We start from the raw sequence: 17,789 nt of genomic DNA, 5'->3' as shown, positions 1-17,789 counted from the left end.
TATATATATATATATATATATATATATATATATATTGCATTCTTCAGAAAAAAGAAAAAGGAAAGGAAAAATAGAAAGAAATGAGTGACACCTACCAGTAAGATGCAATTACAGAACTTGTTAAGACGCTCGTTCAGCGTAAATTTATCAAAGTCACGAGAGAGTCTAGCTGAATGAGACTTGGGAACTTAGTAATATTTCATGTGTACCTGGGTAATCTTTCATGTGTAGTGCAGTGTAAAGCTGTCTAATTTGATTTTCTTTTGATGTGATCTTTTGTGCCGTCTAATGTGATATTTGTGCTGTCTAATGTGATATTCTGTGACGTCCAAAGTAACATTTTGTTTTCGTGACATTCTATGTCGTTTAATGTGATAATGTTGCCGATCATAAGGTTGTAATCAAACCAGGTCAGAGTAAATGACTCAAAAGTTATAGAATTCTTTAAATTGGAAGGAAAGTTGACTTCTAACTGCATATATACGATCATTCATTTCAGTTGGAAGAAAAGTCGACTTAAAACTGTATATATAGGATCATTCAGCGTTGCTTCTTGTTTGCATTACATGCCCGTGGAGTGAAATATCGGCTCTTGAGCGAATTGGAGATACATTCGATCACAAAAGGACAACATTGGTAAACGATTGTCAATATTTGACAAATCCCAAAGGTTCATTGCACGCTCGACCAGCTAAGAAAAAGGTGTAGAGCTACCGTCTTTTTTTATTTTGACAGGTCTGTGATTTCGCGTTGTGATAGATGTTTCATTTCGTTAGTTTCTTAAATACGTTTAGTTGGACAGTAAAATATTAGCGTACAAGTTGCATACCTTCGGCTTGCTCGTCAGACCTCGCATAAGAGGTACGAAGATGAAGACGATAGTAGTGCCAGGATGGTCTTTCTGATGATAAGCTGACACTTCATTTTGTCAGATATTGAACTAGATGATAATTGAACTATATAATATATGTAGGTATTATCAAATATCATTTTATGTAACATGTGTAGGTGTTATAAAATATCACTTTATATTATATCAGTTATGTCGGTGTTATCAAGTATCACTATACTATAATATATATATATATATATATATATATATATATATATATATATATATATATATATATATATATATATATATATATATATATATAGAGAGAGAGAGAGAGAGAGAGAGAGAGAGAGAGAGAGAGAGAGAGAGAGAGAGAGGTATTATCAAATATCATTTTATGTAACATATTTAGGTGTTATAAAATATCACTTCATATAATATATCTTGGTGTCATCAAATAACAGTTCATATAATATATGTAGGTGTTAGAAAATATCACTTTATACTTGAACAATGATTGAAACTTCACGCAAAATCTTTAGGAGGTCAACATTTACGTCGTCTTATTATGAGTTGCCTGTGAAACATGGCACACTGTTGTATGTTAAATTTCATCACAAAGATGTGAAACATGGCACACTGTTGTATGTTAAATTTCATCACAAAGATGTGAAACATGGCACACTGTTGTATGTTAAATTTCATCACAAAGATGTGAAACATGGCACACTGTTGTATGTTAAATTTCATTACAAAGATGTGAAACATGGCACACTGTTGTCTGTTAAATTTCACTACAAAGATGTGAAACATGGCACACTGTTGTCTGTTAAATTTCACTACAAAGATGTGAAACATGGCACACTGTTGTATGTTAAATTTCACTACAAAGATGTAAAATATGACCCATTTTGTCTGTTAAATTTCATTACAAAGATGTAAAACATGGAACACTGTTGTATGTTAAATTTCACTACAAAGATGTGAAATATGACCCATTTTGTCTGTTACATTTCATTACAAAGATGTAAAACATGGCACACTGTTGTATGTTAAATTTCATTACAAAGATGTGAAACATGGAACACTGTTGTATGTTAAATTTCACCACAAAGATGCGAAATATGACCCATTTTGTCTGGTAAATTTCACTACAAAGATGTGAAACATGGAACCGTGTTGTATGTTAAATTTCACCTCAAAGATACAAGTACTGAGTACAGCATTAACATTTATAGCTGAACGCCGAATTGTATTTTCAAAATTCATAAATTTAAGGTAAGTATTATTTAATTTTGTAAAATTTTCATAGAATCTGCAGTCATGGAAATTACATGATATTGAACTGGTATAGGTGACATTGAATTGGTATGGTCGATATTGAACTGGTATGTTTGATATAGAATAAGTATGGTTGATATTGAACTGGTACGGATGATATTGAATTGCTATGAGTGACTTTGAACTAGTATGGGTGATACTGAACTAGTATAGGTGATATTGAACATATGGGTGATAGTGAATTGGTATGGGTGATACAAGACCAGTATGGATGATATTGAATTGGTATGGGTGGTATTGAATTGATGTGACTTATACTGAATTGGTATGGGTGATAATGAACTGGTATCGAATTGGTAGCGATGATATAAAACTGGTATGGGTGATATTGAATTGTCGTGGAAGATATTGAATGTGTGTGGGTGGTATTACATTTGTATGGGTAATATTGAATTGTCGTGGACGATATTGAATTTGTATGGGTGATATTGAATTGGTATGGGTGATATGAAGTTGGTATGGGTGACATTGAATTGGTATGAGTGGCATTCAATTCGTATGCGTGAAATTAAATTTGTATGGGTGATACTATATTTGCATGGGTAATATTAAATTTGTATGGGTAATATTCAAGTTTTATGGGTAATATTCAAGTTTTATGTGTGATATTCAATTCGTATGGGCGAGATTCATTTTATGCGTCACATTCAATTGCTATGGTTATATTAACTTTGTATGGTGATATTCAATTCGTATGGGTGATATTAGCAAAAGCTCTTTTTCAGTAGACAGAAAGCATATGAGCGAAATGATTGTTGCTATATATATATATATATATATATATATATATATATATATATATATATATATATATATATATATATATATATATAGGCGTGTGTGTGTGTGTGTGTGTGTGTGTGTGTGTGTTCGTTTGTTAATTTTTTGGGGGGACTGAAAGTTAACGTCTTATTTCCACATTATATATGCGTGTATTTCGCTTCTACAGTCTTTGACATTTAATGTATTTCTTTCGAAAAACTTCTTTCTTGTTTATATTTGTACTCATTAGTAATAAGCGAAGAATAGTAACAACATCAGCAGCATTACTAGTAGTAATGGTTGTGGTGGTAGCAACAGCAACAACACTAACACTAACATTATAAGTAGTTGTGGTGATGGTAGTGGTAGTAGTAGCAACAGCTGTATTGTAATAATAATGGTTTATGTAATAAAAAAAAATGATGGTGTTGAACTACTAATATGTATTAAGAAATTACAAATTTGATTTTCACCACATTTTACTGACAAGAAACTCCAGCCGTGCTTCCTTGGGCTATGAAGCCCCAGTGTCATAGACTGGTTTAACGCTTCAAATATAACAGAGTATGTTTGATTAAATAAGTACAGTGTCACATTCCCCAAAGAAGTGACTCGATAAAATTGTATTATCTTTGATTTCTGAAGAGTAAATTATTTTTGCATGGATTGAGCGGATCGGCTTCACAAATGCCTACCCCCCTCTGGTAACATTTTCTACCCACATCTTCCGAAGTCTGTATTTTGAATAAAACTTCAAAGTTTTCTTCAGTGTTCCCCCGAGCTAGTTGCGGCATTAATGAAGCATACGACAAAAATGCGTCGGCAGTGTTTCTCCTCTTGTTTCAGGACATTGTGTACAAAAATTCCCTACAACGACAAATCTAATTCTTCCACACCACATCATTGCGAGCTTGCAAGAATCAGGCTTGCGTTCGCATTTCTTTCCATTCTTTAACGTGTTCTTTTCTTTTAATCACATTGTCATCATTCTTTCTCCCTTTTTCATTCTTTCATTCTTTTTCGTCTTTCCAGATGAATGGACCACTGTTAAATTAACAGAACCTTCTGATGTGTGTTTTTCTAAACATTTTTATTACTTACTTAAAATAAGAGAGACTAAACTAAACACGCGCTTCGTGACAGCGTTTGGAACTTCCATGTAAACTTTGATTTAAGGCAGAAGCCATGCCGGCTTTACACTTTATTCCACACGATATTACTCTCTTATGAATTTCTGGCAATATCTCTCAAAAACTAAACATGATGTTGTCTTGTGTTAGCTTATTCAATGAAAATCAAAGGTTCCGTGTTGCGCATGTGCATCATAAGTTTCTAGGAATTTGATACAGTTTGCTAAACAATATCCACGCTCATTAATTACCGACAGCGACGTTCTGAACGTTCGAACATTATAATTCCGATTGCTGCCATTCTTGTGTCTCTAATAAAACCTAAATGTATATTAGCAGCTATTCAGATTCGCGAATGACCCTTTTTGTATCCGTGTGCACGAACTCTATGCAAATTTAAGTCGTATCTACAAATATAGAAAGTGACTGTCATTGTTAAGAACACACGTTTGTAAGACATTTAAAAAGCAATTGTTCCATCTACCTATAATTCAACAATTTTAACGAATGTCATAGTTTCACAAAGATTTCAGGAGACCCTTCTTGTTTTCTGATATTCTTGTCATCAATGAAACACATACTTTCTCATTCTTCAAAATTAAATACATTATCGTTTACAAACATGGTGGATGTACTGTTTCATGCTCAGTCTAGTATCGGTGTCATACGTTCGATTTTGTTTGGAATTAAAAGTAAATAATTACAAAATTGTTTGTGTGTGTGTTCTTTTAGAAATAATGTATCAAATTGGCACCGACCTTGACCTCTATCTGTTTGCAGATTTTTTAAAATTATTTTTGCATTTTATTTTTTAGCAACACTGTACAAAGGAAAAACTAAATTGCGTTATTGTTTATTACTTTAGTGTTAACATTGTGGTTGTTCCTTTTGGTGTCAGATGCATTGTTCATAAATTACTTTTTAATGTGCGGTGCATGATTAATCCTAGCATATGAAAAGTATATCAAACCAATAATACAGAAGCATCTTTGTGAAGCGATACATGCAGACAACGTTACTATAGTGATAATACCCAAACAGTTCTACAGCATAAGAAGTGGAGACACAAAAGCCCCTGAAATTTAACGTTTCCCAAAGAAACGTTTTAGGCATATATCCCCGGATGTTCTTTAAAGAAGAGAAAGATGTCTCACCACTAGGTGGTGATAACATTATAAAATGCCCAGCTTACTAAAATGTTCATCTTGAATCTTTAATATACTTTTCAGCATTTAGTACTTATAGGAAACCAAATGGCATTTATACTAAATGTCACACGACTGGATTTAGGGTGTCAATGATAAATGCAAAATACTCCAATGAATCATGTATGTAGCTACGCGATATTACTGGTATGTCGGGCTACCGTGGTATTTTTCACCATTGGTACGCACCACTGTACTTTTTTCACTGTACCAGTATATCGAGTTACCGTGGTATTTTTCACCGTTGGTACGCACCACTGTACTTTTTTCACTGTACCGGTATATCGGGTTACTGTGGTATTTTTCACCGTTGGTGGGGGGCCCCGAGTGGCCGAGTGGTCTAAAGCGCTCTCCGTTACGGATCACTGCCATGTCACCTCTGCCTGCGTGGGTTCGAGTCTCGGATTCAGCCAATGTCGGTATGTGAGAAAGCTTGCCAGTAGCTTTTCGTGGGTCGGTGGTTCTTTCCGGGGTTTTCCGGGGTTCTTCCTCCACCATTAATACTGGTCGCCAGGAATAGCCTATTGTGTGCTGAAAATCGGCGTTAAACACTACAACAACAACAAAATTAACGGTTGGTACGCACCACTGTACGTTTTTCACTGTACCGGTATGTCGGGTTACCGTGGTATTTTTCACCGTTGGTACGCACCACTGTACTTTTTTCACTGTACCGGTATGTCGGGTTACCGTGGTATTTTTCACCGTTGTTACGCACCACGGATGTTTTTTCACTGTACCAATAGTCGATAAGGTCCATCAGTTAGGTATGTACCGTAATTCCCGAGGAATCTTGGTACGTCTTTAATAATATCAACAGCATATTTTCGTTATTCATGACAAAAAATATTTTCCATTTTCGAACAAGATTGATGTACCTGCCACAACTTAATGGTGAATATTACAAATATAATTATATGTATGATCATTTGATCGCAAGCTAAGTATATTCCTTTGTAAGACTGCAAATAATCCTACGATTTTCAGAAGCGCACTCTTTTCCAGTCTAAACTTTATGTAATTACTGAAGTCCATGTATGTATGTATGTATGTATGTATGTATGTATGTATGTATGTATGTTTTCTGTGTGTGTGTGTGTGTGTGTGTGTGTGCATAATACGTTAAAAAATTGTTTTTTAAAAAATATAATGTACCGGTTACATTGTGTTTTACATCATAATGCACACCCGTTTTGTCACAAGTCTGTATGTGCTCAAAGACGTATAGTAGCCACTCTCTATTTATGCATTACTTTGGTCTCCAGTGTCGCCTGCGTGTGGCCTGAGATTTAACACTAAATAAAGGTTCTGTTATGTTCTTTTCTACAGACCGGTCGCGGATTACTGAGCGAGTTGAATGCAAAAGTAAGTGGTCGTGAATGGTAGGTAAAACTGAAGTGGTCAAGACAGTCTAATAGGCTTAAGAGGGACAAAAGGCAGATTTCAGATCCCCTAGGATACCATGTCATGACAAAATGATGTGTTTTGTCCTAAAATAAAGCTGTCCAAAAGAAAGCTTATGTTAGACTTTTTCTTAGATGAATGTCTACATTAACTACACGCGCGTTTCGAAGACGGGTGATGCAGACTCGATGATTGTACAGGACAGACAATTGCTCTGTGTAATGTCTTCGTAAGGACTCGCGGTACTAATTCAGTTCCCCTAGTAAACCAGTGCAAACACCATGATATTAAAAATTCAATAGCTTCGAATTTCTTAATGGTCATGATCAAACATTTGTTTCGGTATAGACATATCCTTGATAACAGCTTCTTTGTAAAGAAAACCATGTGAGCCGCGGCATTTACTGGATCTACATGTCTTTGAAACATGTGTTTTCAAATCCGCACCAAAGAGGTGATAATTTCAGCAATGAGTTCCAAACTCAAGTCTGTAAAAGGACTGAAATTCAATCAATAAAACATTGTCTCTATTTTTTAATTTACAACAAGGATAAACTCTCAAAAGACTCTTTTCGTTAAAATGTACCTTTCATTATTAACCAATCTTGGCCAGCCAAACTTGCATTTGCTCTATTTTATGTTCATCCATTTCTAGGCTGGTTCACAGTCTTCCGTATCATTAGTACCACGCATCATTCAGCCGCATGGCTGTTTGAAGAACTGGTATACGATTCTGTTATGTTTATCAGTTTCAAAATCTATATATAAAAATCAAACCAGTAGGCAAACGTTCATTTTGCATACTTGTCAGAAATGAACAAACATGCCGAAGATTTTAAAACAATACTATTTTAGTTGAGGAAACATGCTGTGGATTCTAAGTAATTTTCAGATATATTCTTAGTAATTTTCAAATTATTTTCTCAGCAAAGTGATTAAAATAAAGGTAGCAAATCCCTAGCACATAACCTCTTTCTTTGTTTCCGACTATATCATAAGATACAGCTAGTCAAGTTTAAAAGGTGTCTTACATGCGACTATGTCGATCTGAAATAATGTTGTGTTCTTCACGGTCGGTTGATGGATGAAATGCCAAAACAAAGTTGATAAATGTATGTGTTATTAACGGTGATTCGTTTCGCAAATCTTCTTATATGAAGATATTTATCACGGCATTAACATGTTCTTGGCATCAAGGAAAATTCAGATCGGCGTAAATATACCATGTGATTATTGCTACGCTAGTTTGGATCTGTGACAACAAATAACGAGCTTCTGATGTTTTCCTCTTGTTCCGTTTCAGTTATACCTGGTTTTGTATACATACATACATACATACATACACACACACACACACATACATACATACATACATACATACATACATACATACATACATACATACATACATATACATACATCCATGCATGCATGCATACATACATACATACATACATACATACATACATACATACATACATACATACATACAGATACATATGGACAGACATACAGAGACAGACACACAGAGACAGACTCACCTACTGATTGATTGGTTGTTCGAGTTTATTAACTCATTGGTTGTTTGATTGACTGATAAAGGGACATAATGTCTAATCGGTCAAAAATCGTCCTGTGAAGAATTATATGGAAAACATGTTAAAGAAGCAGTACCACCTGTCAATGGAGTTTTTGCAAACATTATCATCTTACCTAGGTGTTGTTGAGAACACATATTTCCATCAGACGCAGTAATTTTTCGTTTTCGCGGTCGTCCCTTTTGTGTACGTTTTACACCACTGTAAAAAGGAATGTCTCCTGCTGGAGGACCAATGATCCCGGAGGAAAGATTTTGCATACCATCTCCTTGAAAAAGGAGTTCATAGTCTGGTTTACAATATACTAAATTGTCCTTCATACCAAAATAGTCTCCTGTTGTCAAGGTTTTATTGCAAGCCCAGCACGTGAAACAGGACAAATGAAATACATAGTCTCTGGCGCGCATGACAAGTTCATTTGCTGAAATTCCCAGATTGCACTTTGCACAGGTCTTCACAGAAAAACGTCTGAAAAAATAAAATACACGTAAAAGAATTTAACAAATGTTTTGGAAAGAGTTAAGAATATACTGATTTTATTGGTGCGAGAGTGAAAATCAGTGAGGAGACAGTTCTTCAATATATTCAGTTCAGCTTGTAGCGTTGTAACTAAAATGGCAAAGAAAAAAAAAATTCAACATGGACTGGTCTCATGTGCTGCACTCTTGATGAATATATTTGCCACACTACATGATTTTATCGATGTGCCAAAGGTATGACTTTAATATATATAAAAAAAACAAACAAAGAGGAATGAATGATAAATTCCATGGTCCAAAGTTAGATTCAGAACGAAAGAATGACAACAAAAGCTTTCTTAAATAAAAACCAGTGCTTATAAAGGTGTTTAATCCTTGAAAACGGTAGTGTCAATTTTCAGTTTTTTCGTCGTCTTCAAATTTCAAAGTTTAGGTCTTGGTTGTACTCAGACTAGACAAGTTTTGTCGCAGCTAAATGTACTATATCGCGGAAGGACAGACGAACTGAATAGCAACCAAACTAGGACAACACTTACTGGCTTCTTTCACGACGCTTCGAGAGCAAAGATAACTACTGGAATCTTTAACAAAACAAGCATTAAGGAAAATTAAAAGAATCGATGATACAACTGAAACATTCTTACCATTAAAGTTATGATCATGCAATACATTTATCTGTTATTAAAAAATACAACTATATCTACAAAAAAATTCTTGAAAGAAACTATGCGGATGTCAGTACGATATGGTAAGTTCTTTGTAATTGCTTTCTTCAGCCGTGTGTGTGCATTTTGTTTCGTTTTTAATAAATAAAATTAATTTATGGCGTGGAAAAACAAAAATTTAAACTTCAAAGTTGTAAATCAAAATATCACTTATCACGCTCTTGCAAGATGATTTGAACAGATGCGCAGTGTAATATTATAGGACACACATGTATTACGTCTTACTCAAATTTATCCTTTTCCCCAGAAAAAATACATATCACATATAAATCATTGAAGGTGGAGAATAAACCTTTTCAAGACGATGAATCAAGGTATCTTTATGGTTTAAACAGCTCTCTTTCCATTTATATCTCTCAATATTCTTTAACGTTTCAAATTCCACTGCTCACTTTTTTCCACGTGTATTAGCAATGATGTGTATGTATAACGGATATAATAAAAATTAAGGTTTCTTTGGTATTGTTACGTTTGTTTGTCTTGTTTGTTCTGAATGGCACATCATTATATGCAATGTAAAATCGTACCAAGGCAATTTAAATAAAGTGGTTTTCCCACGGACTCAACACGGCGGTCATTTTTTAAAATTTGTTAGAAGTCTATCACCACACCAGTAATTGAATTATGGCATGTATTTCTATAACCATTGGATACTAAACTGAAATGCCGACTTAAATTCCAAATAAATTAATGTTCGATACTTATAGTCAAATTGAAATTTTAGAACTTCAATGGTTCTTGTAACTTTATTGTTCTTCCTGCATATTTTACTGCAATGAAATAAATTTACCTGGAACACCGTACCAGAATTTGAAATTCTCGGTGTTATTTTGTCTTTCATGTTCAAAAACAAAGTGTGAAGAATTCAGGGCATGTACATTATCTTAAGCGAGATGTATAAAAGCAAACTTGTAATTCAATGTGGCCAATTAGTCAAAAGAAGCACGTAAGTGTAGAACACATCAAAACATAATGATAAGTATCGATATACGAGATTTTTGCATTTCATATCTGAACACAAACACACGCAGATGTCTTCTTTTCTCAGTAAACATTGCATGGATTTAGAGCATGTACTCATATGCTAATATTCACTATAATAAGAGTGACATACATTTTTCTTTGTGGCGTAGGATAATTCATGTATGATATAATGACACCGATAATTATAAGCGCTCGGGGCCCATTTAATGTTCTCTCATATTTATGTGTGATACAGTTTGCCCATTCCATAAAGACATGAGGAATATTGTATATCCCAACCCATTGTCACTGTAGTCATGGGTGGATCCGGATGGGTGTAGTCACTGCGTCTCCCCTACCCCACATCGACATAAATTTTGCGCGAAACAACTTAAAAGGTTTCCTAGATTGAATTTTCTTTACAGTTAGATGGTTAAAATTAAGCCCTGGAAACGCTTAATATACAAGTTTCCTTAGGTTACCACTGGGCGTTTCGTCGCACAGACCCGTGGCCTTTTTGTTCATCGCCCACCCACCCTCCATCGGTACAAAACACTATGTTCTGGATCCCTTCCTGGTAGTCGACACCATTATTTGACGCAATGAACGTATATGTATAAATGTTCCTTGCGACTTGAGTATTTAAGGAACTAATTTGTTGGTCAAGCAAAAATAGTAATCCCTGTTTTCAACAAATTCTTTGTTATACACTTATCTTTCAGTGTTGTTTCTAATTATGTCAAAACGTTTAGAAAACTATGTATTTTTAATCTACTAACATTCTTATGACAAGCCATCTTTTTTCAGCACTATCTTCAAACTGAGAGATGAAAGAAAAACACTCCACGCGTCATAAGCATTGGATTAGTAAAGGAAAAACCCACCCTCGGAATAAAAATGTTTGAGTAGTAAATCGGCCTTGTTTGTGCCCACAAATTCAGACTCTTTGATGAGGTTTCCATATTCCACATTTCTTCTTGTGGTGAGATTTCCCTATCCCACATAACTTCATATGATGAGATTTCCATATCCCACTTTCCAATGAGATTTCTCTATCCCACATCTCTTCATATGATGAGATTTCCCTATCCCACATCACTTCATATGATGATTTTTTTCTAGCTCACATCAATGCATATTACATTATCAATGTAGTCATCCCAAACGTATTCGAAAGATTTTTTCATACCCGGTCATTGCGTTAGACGATTTTCATTAGCCTTTCTAGTGTGTATATATATTTTATACGCTTGCATTTAACTTGCCTGACATTAAAAAGAAAACGGAATATATATATATATATATATATATATATATATATATATATATATATATATATATATATATATATATATATATATATATATATATATATATATATATATATATATATATATATATAATATTGAGATCTAAGATATCCGTATGTTACAAATTTTCATGTTTATCTTGCAAATTATAATTAAAACATGATGTTGTTTCTTAAATATTGTTTTGTTACAATTACCACGACTGTAATCCAGTTTAATAATTATCTGAGACATGTTCATGTTACTTTCGATGAATATTTATGTCTTCTGTGTGTGTGTGTGTGTGTGTGTGTGTGTGTGTTTTGTGTGTGTCTTTAATACATGGAGACAAATCCTCATATAAATTGTCCTACTCATTAGCAAGGGGTTGGGGTGGGATGATACGGCTGATTTAATTAACCTCTGATATTAATAGACCCTTCTCAGTAAGATCATTAACACAAAAATTAATCCAATTTTACCTGGATGGTGGACAACTGGGCAATTGGTCCCATGTTAGTCTGCCATAATTTTTTAATTTCTACAAGACACATCGATACAAATGCAGCACATTACTTAAAAATAAATACAATAAATATACTGACAGAGAGTCTCTTTATTTTCTCTAGTTTTATATGTTAGGTGATAATCTCTTGTGATCTGACAATCTGTTTTATAGCTGTCAATAACAATATAAAAATTAAGACGTAGAATCTCTCAGCAGTCAACTAATATGACCACCTATGACATCATAAGGGATAGGTCTAATGTGAAATTACCAGATCATGTTTTAAAATGTATCTATCTATCTATTTATCTATCTGTCTGTCTATATATATATATATATATATATATATATATATATATATATATATATATATATATATATATATATATATATATATATATATATATATATATATATATATATATATATATATATATATATATGTATGTATGTGTGTGTGTGTGTGTGTAATTTAGTTATACAAATCTTACCTGTAATAGTCCTCTTTGCAGTAGATATTTTCATCACGTGCAAAGCACGTGAGCTCTGTGTCAAGACGAATATTGCAGTCACAACATTTTAAACAGTCTAAATGCCACACCCTATCCGCCGCCATTAAATAATATTTTTCCACTATTCTGATCCCGCATCCGGCGCAGAATCGGGGTTTCTCATCTCGGTTCATAACAGGCATGGTCTTAAGAAAATTAAAATAAAAAGAATTAATATTAAAATAATATGTTCCCTAAAAATGTCTTTACAGTTGTGGGTCATTGTAATTATTTTGGGTCCTTGTTTATATTGTACGAAATTCTGATTATTTATAGTTCATATAAGCTAATAGAACACCAGATCATGTTAGCATGGAATGAACAAAGAAATGACAAATCAAATTGGAAATGGTAGCTGTTTTGTGTCAATATTATACGAATTTCATCCTCTACTAGGACACAGACGCACGGCGTTTTTCTTTTGACTGTGACAATTGAATGACGTCGTCCTGAATTACCTCGCTATCATTCTGGAGTTTATCTTGCACGAATATTGAAACGATTAAGTTATACCAATATAAAAATAAACGAAAAAGAAAAAGAAAATAACTGAAATGAAATTGTTGTCGAGTGAGAGCACAAATGGCCACCTTGAATAGATGGCCAACAAAAAATAGCCGTACAATATTAAAGATTTCTTAAGAAATCGCAGATACTATTTCTTTTTATTTCAATATGATTCATTACCTTTACCAGTCTATTCATATCTGTTATATAGATGTTAATTATGCACGCCTTTAGTCGCTTCTATACGGAATTGATCTGTCAGATGTGTGCTGTTGTTTGGGGGTGGGGTGTTTAGATTTCAACGCTACCGGAAAGATGATGGTGGTGGTGGTAGTAGTTATAGTAGCGAAACGAAGATGAGGATAAGCAGCAAGCAGCAGAACTGGCATCGATAGAATAGATTATATCATTCAAAAAATAATGTTGTAATTGACTTCTATAAATCCAAGACGATAAGAAAATTGCACCGAGCCACCATGACGTCTGCCGGAACGGGTGTTAATCGGTGCTAAAGTGGTTAAGTAATTATATCCAATTTCCCCCAATGATGTTAACATTGGACTGCCGGAGGGATTAAAGGCGCTGGACCCCAGGGAACCAAGATTTGTGTGAACGTCTTGAAGTGTTGTGGAATGTGAGTAAGTCGGATGTTTCAAAAAGATAAACCTACTTGTATACAAAAAGGTGTGTATATGTCGTTGATTAAGTTTTCTTTCTTAGTTATGTGTGGAGCCGCATTGGCTCAGCGGCATGCGTGCCGACCTAGCGACCGAAATAGTGCGGGTTCGAATACTACAGCCGGATCAGCCCAGATCTCCAACTGTACCGTACTGTTATGCAAAGTACTTGACTCCAATTATACTAAATAACTTAATATAGATGTGACCTAGATACCAACACAAAACTAATGATCAGTCATGCATTAGCAATATCTCCAACGACTTATTTGTGTTTGTCAAGGGGACTCAGTTGTAAGTCTCGAAACAATCATTTTGGCACCAGTCACAAATGTGGAGAAACTTACCCCTTGTTAATCAAACTTTGAAAAATTATACGTAAATGCATGTGCATAATTCGATTGATTCAGTTTGTTTACAATCTACTTGATGATGATGATGATGATGATGATGATGATGATGATAATAATAATAATAATAATAATAAACTTTCTTTAACGAGGATAACACATTTGGTCATTTAATTATGTATTCCCTCTGAAACAACATTCTTTAAAACTCACACTTTCATATATACTTCAGTCTCTTCACTCGATCAGTAAATTAATCAATTTTAAAAAGAATTCAGAAATATAAGGGTGATATTATGATATTATCCGATTTTGTAATGACGAGAAAATCGAATGACAATAATAAGAGGGAAAATATTCATTTAGATTTCTTGCTACCAGTAGACCATGTAGGATATACCCATAAACCAGATATCTCTCGCTCTGTGTGTGTGTGTGTGTGTGTGTGTGTGTGTGTTGTATGAATGGTCATCAGAAATGTGCGAATATCAACATTTTCTGAATGCCATATACCTGTATGGAGAAACAATTCCAATTGTTGTTATGCTCTAATTGATTGCAAGATGCTGTTCAAGTGACAAATTTAAACTAATATCGATCACTTGTTCTAATTATTTGACCGCAGCACTTTGTTAAATTTTCAGCTTTGCCCTATTCTACACAAGGTCATGGAAGCCTACCAGAATCAATTTGAAAAATGTTACGAATTGTAAAATTGAAAAGCCCTTTGTAAGAGTTAAAATTTGATCTTACTTAGACACCAATCAATAACATCAAGTAGAAGGTCTGTATTTCTGATAAACAATTGATTAAAAAAGCCTTAACAAACCGTAATCTTGTGCATACCTCAGTTTCCAATTAATATTTCACAACCGTGTGCACACCTCAGTTTCCATTTAATATTTCATAATCGTGTGCATACCTGTTTCCAATTAATTTTCGTACTCGTGTGCATACTTCAGTTTCCAATTAAAATTTCATAATCGTAGTATGCATACATAAGTTTCCAATTAACATTTCATAACCGTGTGCATACCTCAGTTTCCAATTAAAATTTCATAATCGTGTGCATACCATAGTTTCCAATTAATGTTTCATGCCATGCTACGTACTCTCAAATAAATTTTGAATTCACCTAATTCAAATTCTAAGTGTTCTAAACAAATCTGATTATTATTAAACTTGATATATATATGGGGGTGTGCGTGGATGTGTGATAAAATAGATTCTCTGTCTCCACCTGGAAATACAAACATTTACTATACAATGATAATTATTATCCAGATAAAAGGCAGTAACATTTAAAATTTCCCTCATAGAAATTTTACATCTATAGAATATTTAGCGAAATTGCCATATTGTTTAAACAAGTTGATGAAGTTTCTAAATATCTTAAAATATTGTTATTTCATTTGGGCTCTTGAATGTAACTACGTGTGTACCTATCTTTCGATATATTTATTTATTTATCTTTCTATCAATTTATTTATCTGAGTGTGTGCTAATGTTAAAATTACAATGATACCACATTTGGTGCTTGCGGCGAAAAACAGTCAAAGCCACACATGGGTTTGGTTTTGTAAAAGTAGGAAAATATTTGTCAAAAGATTCTTTCGTTTTCCATCCTCAATACTTCTGGACATGTTATAAACATTCATTATTTCGTGTTTTATTCCAGTGGTTTGGGGACAGGCAGTAAAATATAACTGTTATAACCTCTGATGTAACGGATAAGCATGTCATCATTTGGAATATGCGAAATACATTACGCTGTACATTGATTGGTTGATTAAAAGAATAACGTAACACATATTTGAACATTATTATTATTATTATTATTATTATTATTATTGCATTAACCCGATACAACAGTCTCGTGATATTTAAAATACTATCTTCTCAGCGCACACATTTACCGGGACATAATGTTCAATGCATGTTGTAGCTTGCTGTCTTAGATGGCGTTGTTTTTAGCTACGCATCCTTTGTCTTTAACCCGGAGCTAGGTGAAATCTGTATGGTTTTCCGTACACATAACACATTCGTGCAAATCACTAATCTCTAATTCTTTTTGCTCAACTTGTACAATTTTGATCCAAACGCAAAATAGACATGTCGTAACTTTTTTTCACTTTTGTCGATTCCATTGACACTCAAACATGGAAATAGTTTTCATTATCTCCCAGATTTTGCGTTACGTGTTTATTTACTTCTCATTATATATATATATATATATATATATATATATATATATATATATATATATATATATATATATATATATATATATATATATATATATATATATATATATATATATATATATATATATATATATATATTCCCCTGCTTAAATTCAGAAAATTCCCCCCTTAACAAATAATATAGCATGCAATTTTGTTTCTTGGATGACGCTCACCCATCCGGCATGTCAGGAGCCGTGGGGACGGTATTCACGCCATTTGAGAGGTAGTAATTGATTTCGGTATGTATATTTTAATATTATATATTTACGTATAAAAACACTCAATAAATGATATACATTTGGTTTTAATCATGCAAATATTTTGTTTATATGTTGTTTTATTTTAAAGTTACTCATGGATCGAACATGTGATCAAAGGAAAAGCATATTTTTTTTCATACCAACGTTTCTATCTTCATTATTTTATAATTATATCTCTGAACTGATTCAAGCTCTTTCGAAGATAATTCAAGGGGAAAGGCTGGTTTTTATTTTGTATTACAACGAATTTTTTATTTATGTTTAGACACAATCTCCTTCCACGGCAGACAGTGAATAACTGCTTGCATTTTATTGTCGATATTTATCGTATGGTCGGCATATGCTAAACATTGTATGATTCTGGACATGAAATTAGATTATCTTAGTAAATGACGCATGCATCCAGGTTTTTACAACACGAATTCCATCAACATATGGTAATGCTCTCTCTCTCTCTCTCTCTCTCTCTCTCTCTCTCTCTTAGTGGGCATGAACCCGCCTGGAAAATTCCCTATGCATTTAAAATCAGACCACATTATTTTTCACTAGATTTCTATCTTTGAGTAAATCGTATGATAGTTTAATTTTCACTTTTGCCATCCATTTGAAATCTAATACTTAAATGTGGCCTGAACTTAATCGTAAGTCTAGAATCCAGTAATCTGATTGGCTGAAATTTAAGTCAGACTTAAATTGAGCCAGTCAGATCTCTTAATAATAGAATCCAGCAATCTGATTGGCTGAAATTTGTCTAAGTTAAATTCAACCAGTCAAATTTTTTAAAGTCTAAACTTCAAATCGAGGAAATGTTTGAGAAATTGGTCGCTTGTCTAGCTTGGTCTCTTGTGATTTGTGTTAGTACATGAAATAGACAAGTGTACAGATTTCGTACGTACTGTAGACTTTATTAAGATGCATTTTTAAAATTCTTTTACACATAAAATCCTGTAATTTTCTAA

At 33.5% G+C, this 17,789-nt stretch overlaps 1 protein-coding gene across 1 annotated transcript in view; it reads right to left on the bottom strand.

The window, feature by feature from the left end:
* LOC149780213 (LIM/homeobox protein Lhx9-like) overlaps positions 1-17,789 on the bottom strand; it is a 40,743-nt gene that overhangs the window by 19,243 nt on the left and 3,711 nt on the right. The window contains exons 2-3 of the mRNA XM_089936353.1: positions 12,731-12,936; positions 8,391-8,743 (exon numbers count right to left, since the gene is read on the bottom strand). Coding sequence (XP_089792479.1) covers positions 8,391-8,743; positions 12,731-12,936 — 559 coding nt within the window. The remainder of the gene's footprint in view (positions 1-8,390; positions 8,744-12,730; positions 12,937-17,789) is intronic.

The sequence above is a fragment of the Sinohyriopsis cumingii genome, chromosome 16 (assembly GCF_028554795.1).
Source record: "Sinohyriopsis cumingii isolate HCF-2022 chromosome 16, ASM2855479v2, whole genome shotgun sequence".
NCBI classification, from domain to species: Eukaryota; Metazoa; Mollusca; class Bivalvia; order Unionida; family Unionidae; genus Sinohyriopsis; species Sinohyriopsis cumingii.
This window is presented reverse-complemented; position numbering and strand designations above follow the sequence as displayed.